The 19,710-nt window shown below is 37.3% G+C and overlaps 1 protein-coding gene across 1 annotated transcript in view; it reads right to left on the bottom strand.

The window, feature by feature from the left end:
• Positions 1–19,710, bottom strand: part of hecw2b (HECT, C2 and WW domain containing E3 ubiquitin protein ligase 2b) — a 54,715-nt gene that overhangs the window by 30,463 nt on the left and 4,542 nt on the right. The window contains exon 2 of the mRNA XM_065254181.2: positions 5,758–6,775. Coding sequence (XP_065110253.1) covers positions 5,758–6,088 — 331 coding nt within the window. The 5' untranslated portion in view covers positions 6,089–6,775. The remainder of the gene's footprint in view (positions 1–5,757; positions 6,776–19,710) is intronic.

Genomic DNA, 19,710 nt, shown 5'->3' with positions numbered 1-19,710 from the left:
CGATACCGATACTGATTTAAACAGACAACTTCTGGCCGATACCGATATTAAACACTTGTATACAATACTATACAGTTGGTCTATTAGCTAGTTTATTTCTGCATCAAATTCTTTTACTGAACATGGATTGGATCTAATTAACATTCAACTGACCAAAATAATAAGAGAGGCACAAATTAAGCTAAAACAAATATAATAAGACAGCATGACAACCTTCAAAGGTGGTTTTTGCTATTCAGCATTTATTTTATTAACAACATTAACTCATTTTTTACATATAATGGATTTCTTTATACAGTTAATTAATAAACAATCGGTATCGGCCTTTCTCGTGCTATTGCCGATATGCCGATGGTTTCAAATTCATCAAAAATCGGCCGATAAATATCGGCGGCCGATACATCGGTACATCACTAATTAGTTAACTACTTTAGTTAACATGAACTAATAATGAACTGCACTTATACAGCATTTATTAATCTTTGTTAATGTTAATTAACAATTACTAATACTTTATTAAAATCTTGTTACGTTAGTAATGCACTGTGAACTAACATAAACAAACAATTAAAAGCTTTATTTCTATTAACTAACATTAACAAAGATTAATAAATACTGTAACAAATGTATTGCTCATGGTTTGTTCATGTTAGTTTATACATTAATTAATGTTAACTAATGAACCTTATGGTAAAGTTACCAATAAAGCTAATTCAACATTATTTTTTTTTAAGTTTCAGCAACTTATGAAAAAAAACAGTAGTTATTTAAACTTACAAGTTGAAATGCAACATATATTTTTTACATTTTTACAAAGGGAAGTAATTGTGATTGTTATTAATTGTAATGAATTCAAATAAATGTCTATTGCAAATTTATTAAATGCGAGTTTGTGTCGAATAAAGACCAGTGACGACTTTCTGTCAGTGGCTTTGTGTACAGACCTGTGTATACTTTGATCTATATCTACTAAATTGAAACTTTATCACTGATCTGACACTGGTCCTTTGTTACAGAACATCTATAGAAAACCACAACTCACCAGACTGTCACACAATAAACACAAAAATAAATCATTTCTGGCTCTAATACAGCGACGTCCTGCATCACGCTGTTTACTGGAGAGCCAGTTATCTGAGACGTGAAGTGTGGACAAAAATAAACCAAACGTTAACACATTAACATTTAACTTTACATTTAACAAAGTTAGCAAACTTGCCACAAAGTCCACTTATGAGACTCCCTTTAATTTTTTGGAAATACGGTAATTAAACTTTGGGCATAAATGTGCCTTAATATTACAATAAGGGAGTCTAAAACATTTAAAGTACAAAACCAGGCTTGTATTTTTTCAAGTTTGGGTTAAAATATGATTCAGCCATGAGGTTTGTAAGATCACTTTATTAATGAAATCATGATGGGATTAAATACCCCTCGAATTAAGTCAATTACACCTAACCCAATCTTTGTATAAGTAAAACTTAATGAGCCTTGAATGACTGAAAACTATAAATCTAAATAATTAAAACAATCTACTGGAAACCTTAAAAGGCATGCACAAACCAACCAACCAAATCTGACATTGCAGCACAAAATTTAAACCGTGTTTGTCACAACTAAACCGGCAGTTATTAACTCCAAAATAATATCAATTACACCCATGTCAAGTAAATGCTGTAATAATGTGTCAGGTGAAGTCATAAATCAGGTGTCAGGTGCTCCCGTGGGGTGAATAAGACTGTGAATGGAGCTCTGAGAGGATCGATGGCTGGCACCGTCCCGGAGCGGAGCCCTTTCTCTGGGACAGGCCACAGAGGATTTTCCCTGTCCAGATCGATGGCTCCATAGAGCTGCCTGTAACGTGAGAGATCACCTTTCACTGACCATAACTCTTTAACAACCCCATGAACATAGTTCCCTATACTAAACCTGCCATACTACATACAACAGTTGCCACTCGACATAATAAAGCTCCCATATAACAAACCACAGTTGCCATACCACATTCCTCAGTTACTACATCTGCCATACTGCATACTACACCTGCTAAACAACAAGGGGTGCTTAACTCCAAGGTGATGATGTGAAGAGGAAGGAGATTTATATGCATGTGTCAGGTTTAGTCAATAAACCCTTGCACATAGGATACACTTGTGTAAACTCACACATGACTCAGGAAGCCCATCACTCCTTGTTCCTCGCCTCCTCGTGATGCAATAAAAGAATTAAGATAAAAGATAGCGGAGCTCGTATGGTTTCCGGATCAAAAGACGTAGGACGTGGGAGCAAGGTAACGAGGAAGCATACTGAGAAGCACCTGCCATACTTCATACAGTACTACACATATTACACTACATACTACAGTTGCAGTACTACATAAAGTACAAAGCCTGCCATACTACATACCATAGATGCCATCCTAAATACAGTGCCTGCCGTACTATATACTGCAGCTGCCATACTACATAAAGTACTATAGTCAATTGCCATATTCTTTACTGTACTACACCTGACACACTACATACTACTGCCAACATGTCACATACATTCTAGATCTGAAATACTACATACTGCATCTGCTATAATACACTCACCTAAAGGATTATTACAAACACCATACTAATACACTGTTTGACCCCCTTTCGCCTTTAGAACTGCCATAATTTTACGTGGCATCAAGGTGCTGAAAGCATTCTTTAGAAATGTTAGCCCATATTGACAGGATGGCATCTTGCAGTTAATGGAGATTTGTGGGATGCACATCCAGGGCATGAAGCTCCCGTTCCACCACATCCCAAAGTGGCTCTATTGGGTTGAGATCTGGTGACTGTGGGGGCCATTTTAGTACAGTGAACTCATTGTCATGTTTAAGAAACCCATTTGAAATGATTCGAGCTTTGTGACATGGTGAATTATCCTGCTGGAAGTACCCATCAGAGGATGGGTACACGGTGGTCATAAAGGGATGGACATGGTCAGAAACAATGCTCAGGTAGGTTGTGGCATTTAAACGATGCCCAAATGGCACTAAGGGGCCTAAAGTGTGCCAAAAAACATCCCCCACACCATTACACCATTGCATTAATGAGAAATTGAACAGGTGTTCCTAATAATCCTTTAGGTGAGTGTATATGCAGTACTAAATCTGTCATACTATAAACAGAATAACACCTAACACACTGCATACTGCAGTTGCCATACAACATACAGCTGCCATACTATATACAGAATAACACCTGACATACTACATAGTGCAGCTGTCAAACTACATACAGTACCACACCTGACATACTGCGTACTGCAGTTGCCATACTAAATTTGATACTACAGCTGACATACTACATACAGTACTATAGTCAGTTGCCATACTATTTACAGTACAACACCTCACACACTACATACTACTGCCAACATATCACATACAGTACAACACATAACATACATACTAGATATGAAATACTACATACTGCAGCTGCCATACTATATACAGAATAACACCTGACATACTACATAACACAGCTGGCAAACTACATATAGTACAACACCATACATACTGCAACACCATCTGACATACTGCATAGTACAGCAGTTGCCATACTACATACAGTACTACAGTCAGCTGCAATACTATTTACAACACAACACCTGACACACTAAATACTACTGCCAACATATCACATACAGTACAACACTTAACATACAAACTATATCTGAAATACTACATACTGCAGGTGCCATAATATATACAGTACTACATCTGTCATACTATATATAGAATAACACCTGACATACTGCAACACCACATAACTGACATACTGCATACTGCAGTTGCCATACTACATACATTCCTACAGTTAGCTGCCATGATACTATTTACAGTAATACACCTGACACACTACATACTACTGCCAACATATCACATACAGTACCACATATGACATACTACATCTGAAATACTACAAACAGTACAAAATCTGACATACATACTACATCTGAAATACTACATGTAGTACAACACCTGACATACTACAGCTGCCATACTACATACAGGATTATACCTGCCCTACTACATACAGTATTACACCCGGCATACTACATACTGCAGTTGCCATAATACAAACAGATGCCATACCACATATAGTACAACATCTGGCATACATACTATATCTAACATACTACATAAAGTACAAAACTGGGCATACATACCACATCTGAAATACTACAAAGAGTACACATAAGCTTACTATACTACATACAATGGTTGTTATGCTACAGAAGATGACAGAATAAGAATATAATATTATGTTGTATATGACAAATGCACCACATATCAAATATTTTACTGGGCTACAATCATGGGAAATAACTCAAAATATACAGGGTTTCCCACAGCACTTTTCAGTTCGGGCGGCCCACCTAAGCTGGGATACCCTACCACCTTAACTAGGTCATCCAAAAAATAAATTCCACCAAACGCCACATGGCCGAAATAAGAGAAAGACATGGTCCGTCACTGTCTGAAGGATAACTAGCCTGTTGATAAAACATTTAATTCATTAATAATCTAGTATGTGTTCATTTTCTGTGATAGTTTCTTCAAAATTGAGTTTTATTTGAGTGTTTTAAATAAAAATATTTTTATCATGACGCATACGCCCCGCCCCTTTGATTGCCACGTCCCCGGCCTGCCCACATGCACAACCCTACCACCTTAACTAACAAATTTTCTGCGGGAAACCCTGATATATTATGTAAGGAATAACTGATGATGGGCCATGCGGCATTACGCGAAATAATAATGCATACCCGTGGAACATTTCTCAACCAATCAGAATAAAGCATTCAACAGCCCCGTGGTATAATGTTACATAACAACAATAACAAACATAAAATGTTGAATTAAATATTAAATATTAAACAAAAGTAAAGTAACATAATTTTGGAAAAAAGCTAAATAAAAAATATATTTCAAATTCAATACAAACATATACACTCAATTTTTACATTGTATGAAGAAAACGTGAGCATGATTATAAAATAATGCTTCAAAATATAACAAAGATGTCTGTCATTCAACAGCAGTTAAACCAATTAATGTTTAATTCCAGTGCAGTTCTTTATCAAAGGTTACTGGTGGGTTCACGCTTGTCCTCGGTTGCTTATGGTCTCATGGGACAGGTTTAGCCCATCCGCTCACCTCACCTTTACAAATCAAATCTACAGCGGTTATGGGCTCTTAAGGCCATCAGCAATAACGCTGAGTAAATAGATTCAACCATCAGTGTGAGAGAGAGAGAGAAACACGAGATAAAACGATGCTAATTACGTGGTGCAATGATGCCAATGCATAACTGAGTCAGCTATATAGCAGTCTTTCTTTTTGCTCATTCACTTTTAATAGCTCGCGCCTCATCTCTCTCGTTATATCCACACGACACAGCCCATCCGTATTCATCCCAGTAGTAATTTGCGCACATTTATAGGCCAAAAAAGACTTTCCTGTCTAGTGTACCACTGATACAGAAGAAGCTATGCTAAAACCTTCAGTATGTCTGTCAAAATAAAAGTTTTGAACTCGGTCAAAGACCAAAATAAACCCCAGATGAAGACTCCATGAAATGTGTTGCTGCAATTTTCATCATACTGACATTTTTATAAATAGCCAATAGGATTTTGTTGCAACGCAAAAAGATTAGTTTTGTTTTTTACAGTAACCACACATTTTTACTGTGTATATCAGCTTGAAAAACATCTCACCAATATGGTACAGCCCGATCCAGTCAGTAGCATCCACTTCCTCCTTGATATCCCAGGAGATGACCAGGTTTTGTCCTCGCCCAAGTGTGAACTGGTACGTTGAGGCTGTTAGGGAGGAACGGCTATCCGAAGTCACCAGGTCCGTGTCGCTGTTGGCCCGTTGCAGGCCCATTGGCTCTGGCCCTCCTCTAGAGCTTCCCCCACTTCCTGAACCGCCCTGCGCCGAGAGGCTGCGGAGGTTTTCCGGGCTCAGCGTGTAGCGCATGTGCGGGCTACGCCTCCGCACCACTAGGAGATGTTCGCGCGCAGTCGTGGTTGTGCCGGTAGCCATGGTGACCTGGGTAGAGGGGTGGTGGGTAGTGTGGTGAGGGGACGGGGTTGGATAATGAGGAGGGGGAGGGTGGGGACGGGAGCGGGGAGGGAGGACTGCCGTGGCCAGCGAGGGGCGAATGGTGGATGTCGGAAAGAGATGGGGTCAAGAAATGGGTGCCAAATGGCAAAAAATGGAGGTGGGGTTTGAGATTTGGGTTCAGGCACAAGAAGGGCCAACAAACCCAGTCACTGCCCTAGTAAGCAGAGATCTTATCCTTCACTAAATTCCTGGAAGTGGTATTCGGCATCAAAATATGATCTCTCTGCTTTCAAATACCCAACCGTGTTGAGTTTTTTAAGCATGTAATCCAGAAAAACCCAACTGGCAGGGCCAGATCTCTTAAAGGTCCATATTTAAAGTCTCAGAGGAATCCTATCATGGTGTGGCAATTTCTAAAGGAATGTAGAAAACGTCTCGGTAACAGAAAAAATTGTACATCACCTGCTTCTCGCATTATTCCTTCATTTCAGTAAATGCAGGCTGGTTTGCTCCTGTCCATTTGTAAAAACCGAAAAGAGGATAACAATTAGATTGGAGATAGAAGGAACCTGATCTCCATTTTGCCTTGAGGTCCAGGAAACCTTCCACACTGGGGTTGGACAATTGGAGATATACCAGAGGGCATAAATCAATGAAGAATGGTATCTAGAAGAAAGGGAAGTAGAGGAAGAGATGTAAACATTAAGATGTAGAAAAAAACTATGAATTATGTCTAATATCTAGTTGGTTGCCCATTGCCCAATATAAATGTGTTTATTACACCACCAAATAAATCTGTATATAAATAAATATTGATAATGTTGGCCCAATATACTTTGGGTTATTTGTACATTTTGTTTATCTCTTCTTATATCCAACAGATAATATACATCTTACTCACTGTTAGCCCCTTTCTAAATTTGTAGATAAGCATGCCTCCCTCCAGAGGCTCCTAAATTAGCTCTTTCTGCTTGAGTTATCTGCACAGGTTTTCAAAAGGGTGTGAAGCACCGAGACATGCAGTCTGCCCATCTTACCTCAGCACGTCCTGGCTACTGACCAAGCCCTATTGCCAAAATCAGCCTCTATAGCAACAACTCGTCTCAAACTGCTAATATAAGTAGTCGAGATACTGTCCCATTCTGCAGTCAAGAGCTGGCCGCTTTGTAAGTCATGAATTCACCTTTTTTCACCCTGCTAAAAAACGATAGAAACCATCACAGAAATTCTATTGGATTATAATGGGAATTTTATTGCTTGTAATGGAAGATACAATGGTGTTTGTGTGTATCTATTGTTATGTTATGTGTTTTATTGGTGTGACCATTAAATCCTACTGGAATATGACCCAAAACACACTATAAGGAATTTAGTAGTGTTTTTAATGGCAAAAGCTAATGGTTCCTATAATGGTATTTTAATGGAAACCCATAGAATTTATGTGACAGTTTCTATTGTTTTTTGAGCATGGTTGCATTGATCTGGAAACCAACCAGAACACCCTAACAACCAGTCTTAATGCCTTAGTAACTGATAAATAAATAAATAAAGACATTGGAAACTGCATGGCAATGCAATAAACACTTTGCTTACCTTGGCCACCATATTGCAACAACTTGGCAGCACACTGGCAATGAATCAGAACACCTTAGAAACCACTTAGCAACATGCTTACAATAAGCACATTGGCAACTGTATAGCAATGCCCTAACAACCACTCTGAACACTTCAGCAACTGGAAAGGAATAACTTGGCAACACCCCAGCAACAAGTCAAAACACTTTAGTTACCAACATACTAACAATGAACACATTGGCAACTGCAAAGCACTAACACACAAACACTCACTCAGAACGCCTAGAAAATGGATAGCAACAACCTGGCAACATCCCAGAACCCTACAGAAACTACCTGTAACACCTTAGTTATTGCCTACCAATGTACTATCGGCCAGTCACCAGACCAGAAAATCTTGGCAACTGCATAGCATTGACTTGGAAAGAACACCATAGAAACCAGCCGTAACATTGTAGTACCTGCATAGCAACTTACTAACAATGAACACATTGGCAATCGCATAGCATCACAATAACAATCAATCAGAACACAGATAGCAACAACTTGGCAACAACCCAGAATACCATAGTAACCAGACGTAACACTGTAGTAACTGCATAGTAGCATGCTAACAATAAGCACATTAGCAACTGCATAGCATCTCAATAACAACCACTCAGAACACTTCAGCACACACATAGCAACAACCTGGCAACAACCCAGAACACCATAGCAACGAGCCGTAACACTGTACTAACCGCATAGCAACTTACAAACAATGAACCCATTGGCAACTGCATAGCATCACAATAACAAATAATCAGAGCACTTTAGCACACTGATAGCAACAACCTGGCAACTGTCAGGATCCTGTCAGAATCATGTCTTGTATTATAATCTTTGTGGCAGGGTTCTGACAGTACCATGTTTTGTGTGGGAACATGTCGCATCAAATGTTTTTACCTAGCCACGTGTTTCCCTTGTCTTGTCACTTTTTCCTCGCTTCCTTACTCGTCATTGATTTCAGCTGTGCACCTCATTAGTTCTCCCTATTTATTGTCCTTGTGTTTGCTGTTCTGTACACGTTCGTCTTGTCCTTTTTCCTGTATCCTTGCCTGTGAGTATTTAGTGTATCTTAGTCTAGTCTATTAAATGTTTTGAAAAACATCTATTGTTGGTTTAATGTTAAGTTTAGTCTCAGTTTAGTGTTGTGTCTACATTGTTTAGTTTTTTCCTGTTTCTGTTTAATAAATTCCAGTTTTGTTGTCTACGTCTGCACTTAGGTTTGTGTCTTGTTAAAAACCCTGACAGAAATAACCCAGAACACCATAGCAACCAGCCGTAACACTGTAGTAACTGCATAGCAACACGCTAACAATAAACACATTGGCAACTGCATAGCATCACAATAACAACCACTCAGAACACTTTTGCATACAGATTGGAACACCCCCAAACACCATAGCAACGTAACACGGTAGTAACTCACGCTAACAACAATAACTACATTGGCATCTGCATAGCATCACTCTAACAACCACTCAGAACAGCTTAGCACATGGATGGCAACAACCTGGCAACAACTCAGAACACCATAGCAACCAGTCGTAACACTGTAGTAACTGCATAGCAACATACTAACAATAAACACATTGGCAACTGCATAGCATCACACTAACAACCACTCAGAACAGCTTAGCACATGGATGGCAACAACCTGGCAACAACTCAGAACACCATAGCAACCAGTCGTAACACTGTAGTAACTGCATAGCAACATACTAACAATGAACACATTGGCAACTGCATAGCATCACACTAACAACCACTCAGAACAGCTTAGCACATGGATGGCAAGAACCTGGCAACAACCCAGAACACCATAGCAACGAGCCGTAACACTGTAGTAACTGCATAGCAACACACTAACAATAAACACATTGGCAACTGCATAGCATCACACTAACAACCACTTAGAAACTTCATAGCAATGGCCTTGCAACTACCCAGAGCACCATAGCATCCAGCTGTAACACCATAGTAACTGCATAGCAACATACTAACAGCAACATGCTAACAACAACACTAAAAACCACTCAGAACACCTTGGCAACTGCATAGCAAACGACCTGGCAAAAACCCAGATCAACTTAGCATCTTCATAGCATGAGCAAGCACCCAGCATTTTTACCTTATTATACCAAACAATGTGTTTTCTTTACTCAAAAGTATATCAGAGTTTCACTGATAAGAGATCAGTATTTCTTCAAGTGCATGACACTCATCCCCAGGTGTATTTCAAATTGCTTCAGAAAAATACAGAGCAATGCCAACTGTACAAGTTATCCTTTCAAATAAAAAGCCTTGTTCACACCGTGATCATATCCCAGATATTATTTTAATTGTATTTATTTTATTGACTAATTTCATGCAGCAGCAGTAATTTCTCCTCTTCTCTCATCTCTTCCCTGTCTGGTTCATCATTGTCTCTTCTTCGGCTGCTTCATCTGTCTCCATTGCTTTCAATTTGTCCATCTCTGGATAACCAGATTTCTATGAAACCATCCAAACAGTGATTTATCACAATAGCTGTACTGTCCAATGTAATCAATTGCAGCGAATTGAATAACATACAAACGACAAATGCCAGAGGGGATCATTTTAAAGACATTATCCTCAAGACAGTCAATTTCAAAAATTACCATCCATCATTATCTAAATTACAATCTAAGGGGCCAATCACACCAAACACGTTTTAAACGTGTAGAAACGCAAAGCGCGCCGCACTGCCTTTTTTGGTCACTTTAAAAAAAGAGAGTGTGGCACGGCATTTTATATTGCTAGGCAACCACCGAGTCAGCTGTCTTGTCAATCAAATATTGAAGCATGAGTGCTCTTTTGCTGTCACATTAGCAGAAACTTTGAGAGGTGCACAAGGATGCAGGAGACAGTGCAGTGACGGCGGCCTCCAGTTGTTCCAAACAACTGTTAACTTCTGTCACCACAATGGAAAGCCCGCCTCTCCCATCATTCGATTGGACAATGGAAAGACGTAAATGACGTCGGGCGCTCTTCCGTTCTCAACGCTCCTTCAAAAACGCGTGCTTCGGCAGGCGGCAAAAAACACAAGGCGTTCGACGCGCATGAAAAGTGCACATAACACTCACTGCCCATAGAAGAAAAAGTGTTTTGGTGATTCTCGCGAAAATTTTTTTTGATAAAAAAAGTAAATGCAAAGTAAGAGTATCAAAATAAGAAGCATACAGTTACAAACATCTCTTCAAATAAAATTTTGCACATGATTTCAAATGACATCATACAAACCAATTTTGTTGTTTTTTCCACAGTTAAGGGTTAATTATCATTACCGCAACGTGTCCATGACTGGATTTGGGATTGACATGGAAATACTTATAATTAAAAAAATCTAAAAAATAAAAGACCTTCAGTGCATGTTATACTATAAACATTTACATAAAGAAACATGTGGTATTTAATGATCATTGGTAAATGTAGAGACAATAATAAGGAATATAAATGTGTCCAAGACCAATTTTCTCATCCTCCGCAACAATTTTTAATCATTGTTTAAGTGGAAGGGACATAATTGACTGTGACACTCAAGATGGCTACCAGGTAAGCAGTTCTTATTTTTTCTATCCAGATAAAAGTTGAAATTTTTTTGTCATAGTACCTAGACAACTTTTTAGTTCTCATTACCGAAACATGAGTTTATAAATGCATATATTTAATGTAATATCATGTTGCGGTAATGATAATTTTTGATATAATGAAAATCTAAAAAAAATGTAAATAATTCTATAGGAAATATTTTTTAAATCCTCTAAAAATAATGGTTATAGTAAGTTTAGACCTTAATCTTATATGTGCAAAATAAAAAAATAAAAAACATTATTCTGGGCACCTTCTAAGTCTGGATTTCGTGAGAATCACCCGTTTGGTGAAATGAGCACTACTACAAATCAGGCACATTTTTCTTGATATCCAAAAATTTAGACCCTAACCCTAATGTAGCTTACGTTCTTGAGTAAATACACTCTTGTGAATCTGGCTGAATAAGGTGTGAGCTATAAAATCACAGATGTGAGGTTTGTGGAGCAGAAGCTGAGAAGGTCCCACAGGCCGGTCTGGTGCTTATGTAACCACCATGCTGTTATTCTCCCACACATTTCTGCACTGCATTGTTTAAAATCTGACAGTGAAAAACTTTCCAGGGAAATATTACTAGGAATCAAATAGAGACGATTGTGAAGTCGAAAAGTGACAGGTGTTTGTGAGTTGTACGTGGTTTATATTCCCCAGTGTTGTTTTGAGGATGCTTTGAGGTCTAAAAAAATCTACATACGGTAGTAAGTTTCAATGGTTTTTACTTTCAAAGCACAATAAAAAAATCTGTTTTATTAGAGGTATTTATCGACCCCACAAAGTCTTCTCACCTTTTCTCACAGCTAAAATGAGCCCTTATCGCAGTTACACAAAGCTTTCGTCAGAACTGTTCATCATTACTTCACCAGATCTAAACATCTGCAGGCGGCTATCAGAACAAAATCTCAGAGGAGCGACTGCTCCATTTTACTAAAGCAACACCAGCCACGAAATACCACATCGCTTATATGCATCTGAATGATCTGATACATGGACTGGATTGTTTCAGTTGAATAAAATCATAATCTAGTGTCAGCCTGCTAAACTGATGGAAACCAGATCTTTTCAGATCAAGCAGAATTTGGGGGAGAGTTTTACACCCGTATTTATATTCATGAATTTGGCGGATGCTTTTGTCCAAACCGACTTACAAGGCTTATCCCAGTTCCAGACTAAAATGCAAGTTTGAGCTGGCTCAAAAAAAAAAAAAAAAACATTTGCGATGACATATCTTAAAGGAGACATATCACGAAAATCTGACTTTTTCCATGTTTAAGTGCTATAATTGAGTCCGCAATGCTCCTTTTATTAATCTAGAAAATGTGTAAAAGTCTAAAAGATCAACCCATTAACTAAGTTTTGGTAAACCATTCCCTGCAAGCAAGTAAAAAATTAGGTAATTGAAATTTGGCTCCCCTTGTGATGTCAGAAGGGGATAATACCGCCCCTTTATCTGCACTACATCCAACCACGGCACTGCCATTTAGTGCAGAGATCAGCTCATTTGCATTTTAAAGGACACACCCAAAAATGGCACATTTTTGCTCACACCTACAATGTGCAATTTTTTACTTTCTGTAATAAATTATCTGGGGGGTATTTTGAGCTAGAACTTCACATAAGCACTTTGGGGATCTTAAAAAAAGTCTTGTGAAAAGTCCCATTTAACATAAATCAGATCTAATTGTTTTGTCAATGCACATCATTAAAGATTTTTTCTAAGGTATGTTTGTAAAAGCTGCTTAATGTCCTAAAATAACTATGGCCAAGTCCTGGATTTATCTAAACCCTGCCTAGGAAATTGCCCCAAAATCAATATGTATGTTCCCTGGAAATCAAACACGTGACTCTCGACTTCTTCTAGTCTTAAAGAGCCAAACAAATGCAGAGATGAATAATTTGAATAATTTGCATGGGGTTGACTGTACAACAAACCTCATTGAGATACACTATAGTTGTGTCAAATTCAAAGGCTGTGACCTCCAAAGGTTGCATTTCAGATGATAGCGTTACACAACAGCAAGCCTGAAGCTGTCGCAATTGGAAGGATGCTTAAAATGCACCTCAAAATACGTCTTTCTGCCCTCGAGCCGTGAACGAATGGATCCTTCACAGCCTAGGCTATCCCAAGATTCATTGCAGGTCACATTCGAAGGATGCGACTTTCAAAGGAAAACTATTTCTCGTTGATTGTAACATGACTTCATGTCCTGCAACTTGTACCAATCAAAAACTGAAATGTTTGGTTTTGGAGTCATTTTTGTGTAATATGCTCAATAATTTGTTCGAGATCTGTCCATGTGTTGTCTGAAGCTAAATGTATTTTTACCACTTTCAGCTCTGAATGTTCCCAACAGAGTGATCTGACTAACAATTTGGGAGTAAAACTTATGAATTATTCTGCGATAAACCAATCTGGCCTCATTAAAATTCTTATTACATAAAGGGTCGTTCTAGCACAGTTGCACATGCACTTACCCATAATTTAAATGCACTGCAAGTTGCTTCGAATAAAAGTCTCCTCCAAATGTATGCATGTAAAAAAACATTGCATTTTTCAGATACTTTCATCCACAGCATTTCTGGGGATCGAACCTGTGACTTTGGCATTGCTGAGCTACAGGAACACCAACATCACATATAATAAAGAAAACATTACAGCATGAGATGTTTCACTGATTTTTATCCAACTTTAGTTGAGACTGTCCTACGCTCCTAAGAGCATCATTTCGCCTCAGATTGTCTGGTAAAAGCATTGCAGTCGATAGCAGGTGGATCTAATGGGATCAGGAGGGGTTTTACACTACAGAGAGAGCCGACATGAAGTGTTAGATATCCCAATTATTACTTACTTCTGAAGTGTGAGGCCCATGTAATGGTCAGCGTGATACTTTCACACCAGAGCTGTGCATCACAGAGACTTCACACTGAGATGGATGCGATTCAGTCAAAAAAGTGATGCTTTAATCAAAACTAGGCCAATTATTCTCACACAGTAAAGAAAAACTTTGAAGCTATTTAAGAGTCAGTTCACCTAAAAATAAAATTTCTGTCTTTCTTGTCTGAGCATCTTCTGCAGAGGACAAATGCAGAAATGTAAACTCCCTTTTTCAAAAATAAAAAGGACCTGGGGACGGTCATGGTCCAAAATCCATAAAAAATGTATAATACTGTGAAAATACGCATGAAATTGTTCAAACGCAACAATATGAATAAATCGGTTACATTAATGATTTAATAAATCGGTTACATTAATGATTCAATTGCTCATAGCACACAAAAAGAAACAATCCAGTCTGTAATAAGGAAAGGTGAACGGATCTTTTTTAATGAACCGATTCAAAAGATTCGAGTGAGTGAATCATCTGTGAATCAAAATCCCCATATCACATGCAGTAGATGTGGCTGATCGGTGGGTGAGGATTAAGAGGAAAATGGGTGGATTTTCCAATGACTGAACCCTTTTATTAATCCCTGTATTACCAGCAGAGCTTTATTTCATTTCTTTGACTTGTTCGCCCCTCCTTCCCTCTCTCTCTCTTCTCACAAACATGCACAAACTGTTGTCTGCAATCGTCTCATTTGATTGATTTCTGCACCTGTTACACCGATTTTTCATTTGCTGAAATTTCTTACATGATATTCCAAGATTGCACAGCATATGCTTCTCTCATTTTTGGGGATTATTTCAATAAATGAATTTATTTTTTCAATCAACAAACAGTTTATTCACATTCCGGCTCTCTATTTTACAAATTAGATCGTGTTATAGGAGTGTATGGATACCCATGTCGTCAGCAACTTATACAGTTAGGTGCATTATCCAGATCTCATATGAAAACGTAACACAAGGTAGCAGTTTCATATGAATTCATCCAACGCAAAGGTTATACAAAAACGTACGATGATCAGAAAAAAGCAAGAATGAAGTTCTACCCCTAAACCCAGTGACAAAAATGGTTTGGCAAGATGAGAAATTCAAAAATCTTTTTTAAAAACTTGTTTTAAAAGCATGCATCAGGTTTATTTAAATGCACATGGTGTATTTATGTTGATTTTATGCAATAAAAAAATTACTTTTGCGCCATTTTTATGAAAGTTAAGACTAAATGGACCTGAAAATGTCCAATGGTGTAACCGCCAATTGCGCCACAGAATGAGAAATATTAAATATTTTATCCACCTTGATGGCATGTAAGTGTAATCATAAAAAAATAATAATACTTTTAAAATATCATTTTATTAGTTATTTCAAAATGTAAATTTTAATGCGTTTTTGTAATTTTTGTCCTGACATATGCTGAAAACAGCTCTGTTTTTTAAATAATCTTTGACAAATTATGTAAAAATGTATGTAAAAAAAAGTCATTTTACACTAAATTAGATGATTATATTTTATTCCACATTTTTTATGAATATATTTATATATTTTCATTTAAAAAAAATACTAGTTACACCAATTGACACAGACCGGTTACATCACATTGACATTTTTGCAATTTTCCCCCAAATATTCTTTCAAAATGAAATAAAATTAGAAATTTCTAATTTCTAAAATAATCTGCAAATTTATTTAGAAATTTTAACCCTTTTACATTTAATTGAACCATATCGACACAAAATAATTAATGTTACGTCACTGACCCATTTACAAAATGCCATGAGATTGCGTTCAATCTATCAGTAACCAAATCCATTCAAAACTGACCACCACAAACTTTATTTACCAGTTAGTACAGTCCATATAACCCCAATTGAAGGCTACTGCTCCAATTTGCTTTTTAAGCTAAGCATAGATGAATAATAAGATTTCTGTATATGGTAATGCAATATCGTGAGCCACAAACACGTTTGTTTCCTCCTACTTATGTAAACCATGTGCATGCAAAACACTACTGGAAAACAGACCAATCTCAACGTAACACCGACTGTGATGTTACAGTCGTGAAGTATGCCCTTTACATTAAATTACACATTACATTAATTACAATATTGTTACAATGCTAAAAACAAAGTTGTGGCTGCTGAGTTCATGCTATATGCTAATTAATGCTACATGCTAATGTTTAGGCTGAAGTTCTTTTATTGACGTTACAGTTACGTTTTGCAGGTCCATACTGAAAAAACACAAACTTACCACTTAGAAATGTCTATTAAAGCAACACCAAAGAGTTTTTTTTACCTTAAAATAACGCTTCCAAAACAGTTTCAGTCGTTCATCCACTCTAAACAGGGTGAACAGCACTTTCACATTCGCTTTGCAGCCCTCTATCGGCCAAAACCGCACTAAAGAAGTTTCCAAACGTCGGGTAGTGGTCCTGTAGTCCGAGTGAATACTACAAAAACTTGCTTTACGGCAGACCTACAATCCAATCAGAGCCAGCTATGCCTCAGTATTTATGACAGTGGGTAATGGACAATTACGCTTCTAACCTATAGGGGGAGCAAAGAGCCAAAACTCTTTGGTGTTGCTTTAACAATCTCCAAACAATTGATTATTCCTCAAAATCTGCATATTCGTCCGATACAGGCCTCAAACATAAGTCTGTTTGCACACACGCAGAGCTACTAAAACGAGCCACTCTGAAAAACAGCCAATCAGAACAGAGCTCAACATAATTATTCATGACCCTTCCAAATAAGGTAATAAGACTATTTCATTCTGGGGACAAATCCTAGGGTTGTAAATGGACATGTAAAAACATGTCTGGATAATTTAGGCACTTAAAGTCACATACCTTGAACAATTTAACAGATGCAACAATGCATTCTTTGGCACCTTTAAGTAATGGTCTGTTTTTCCCACAGCCCTAAACAGGTCGGTCTGTGGCGCCAACGGCTGTGTTTGTAACTCTGCCAGGAACTGTCAGTTCACCTAAGATCCATTAGCTAATGATCTTATATCCTGTCCCCGCCTTACAGCGCTTCCTACTAAAGCCAGGAGGCGGTGGATGACTGACTCAGCTCTCCCAGTCTGAGACATCACAACTAAATCCTGTCTAATACCTCCAGCGTGAGGCATGAACCCCGGGCTGAACGCTGGCATGGCGTGATGACGCGTACAGTAGAAGCCAAACGATTATCCCGGTAAATGAGGATATCCGGGGTTTAGCCCTTCAATTTAACATTACAACATGATATAGAATTATAATCACAAATCGTCATACACAACCTTAATTTAAAGTTCCCATGAAATAAAAAATGCATTTTTTGCACTAAGCATTATTATGTTGGTCTTATTTATAAAAATTGACAAATTGACAAACTTCAGCTTCTCATTAAAATTCAGGCTATTAAGTAATTGAAATGCCATACGCTATATTAATAGGAGGAGGAGCCACTTCATACCTCCCACTCGTCAACGCATCTAACAAAGCTGCATTTTAAGGCTCCTCAGTGGGTCTTTAAGGATTGTTTTTCATTCCTTTGATAAGATCGTCACCGGACAGGAAAAGGAAATGACCATTTAAACAGATGTTATTAGTCATTTAAGAAGAATTTCGACATACGTACGTTAGGGGTCACATAACATCCTTTACCGTAGTATCCATCAAGATTAAACTTTTATCGTTGTGACAACATTTCATATTTGATCACATATGTGTTTTCTCCAAAGTTTTAAAAGAGACCTCAACAATGTTTCGAAAATGTAAACAAACAATTGAGACTCTCTTCCAAGACCACACTTCAACATTTATATGTACACAAAAACAGATTCACGCTTTTATAGTCGCCTCAGTGCTCGTTTTTTATCGGTTTTCTTCTTTGCTACACAATACAACACCGTCACTGTTTATTTATACAGCGTTTATGGTGACGCTATTTATAGAGGAAGCAGCACATCCTTGGCGTTTGGATGGCAAAGTGCTGACCCATATCTGAGAGAGGTCTGTGGATGCCAGCTGCTGTACTTAAACAAACAAAAGGCTAATGTTAGCATGTACTAGCACGTTTGTTAACATAAACAAAGTTTAATTCACACAAAGTGTACTATATGCATCATAGCGTTTGCTGTTTAGCATTACAGAACAGATTTGTGTAATCTGTAGGATTCATACAGAGTGCTATTGAACTATGAAAGGACAGATTAATAAAAAATGAGATCTAGCATCTGAACTGTTTTTCCCAGAAAGCAATGACAAAAAAGAAGCTTTTTATCAGAGATTTAATTTCTCATCAAATTTATCCCAACTAAAGACTTTGACCTTTGACTGTTTTGTCAATAAAGGTCATTAAATAAACATCCGGGCCCGTTGTGAAAAAAAGGTGCATGTCAGTTTGACCGTGCCGCTCGGCTGAACAATAGGCCGTGATGTATACGCTATTTTAGGAACAAATTGAATATAATGTAAGTCATGTGTGCATTTGCTTTTAGTTAGGAGAAACACCAGGAAATGGCCTTGATTTTTTCCTGTGACTATTCTGAATACAAAAACATGCACAGTTAAAAATAAAGCATAGTGACCGCAATGACTTGTTCCTTATTCCCAGGATTTAACTATAACTGAAAAACCGATCGCGTAAACATGTACTCAATAAAAACTGTTTATAATGCAATGTCTAAAATGCACGTACGTACACGCAAAAAAAGAACGTGCAGTGGTGTAGTTTACAAATGGGTCCCTGGACCACAAAACCAGTCATAAGGGGCATTTTTTGGAAATTGAGATTTATATAATAAATAGGCTTTTTATTGATGTATGGTTTGTTAGGATAGGACAATATTTTGCAGAGACACAGCTATTTAAAAATCTGGAATCTGAGGGTGCAAAAAATCTAAATATTGAAAAAAATCACCTTTAAAGTTGTCCAAATTAATTCAACACATATTACTAATAATAAATACATGTTTGATCTATTTACTGGAAATATCTCATGGAATATAATCTTTACTTTATATCATAATGATTTTTGCCATAAAATAAAAAAAATTTTTTTTTGATCAATACAATTGCTACAGATTTACCCGTGTGACTTGTGGTCCAGGGTCACATTTTTAACTTAAAAATTAGATTTAGACAATTTTGAATCTTTACTTAAACTGCTGTATTAGGGTTAAAAATAAAACTATGCTTGGGGCATAAATGCCGTGACTTAAATGCTTATTTACATGTAATTTTTTTCACTTAGCAAACATTTTACCAGAGTGACCTTTAAATGAGGGAGCATTCAACATTTAAAAGCCAACAATATAAAGCCATATTTAAAAGTATTTAAGCAGGGGGCAAAAGTATAAGAAAGAAAGTATTTTATTACCAACATCAACAAGAAATTTTTTTTTTTATTCATTTGTAATCTGATTTATTTCTATGCAGGGATTACCAGTTATTACTGGTATAGTTTTTTCTATTTAATATTCTATATATAGTATTAAATAG

Source organism: Paramisgurnus dabryanus, chromosome 4 (genome assembly GCF_030506205.2).
Source record: "Paramisgurnus dabryanus chromosome 4, PD_genome_1.1, whole genome shotgun sequence".
NCBI classification, from domain to species: Eukaryota; Metazoa; Chordata; class Actinopteri; order Cypriniformes; family Cobitidae; genus Paramisgurnus; species Paramisgurnus dabryanus.
This window is presented reverse-complemented; position numbering and strand designations above follow the sequence as displayed.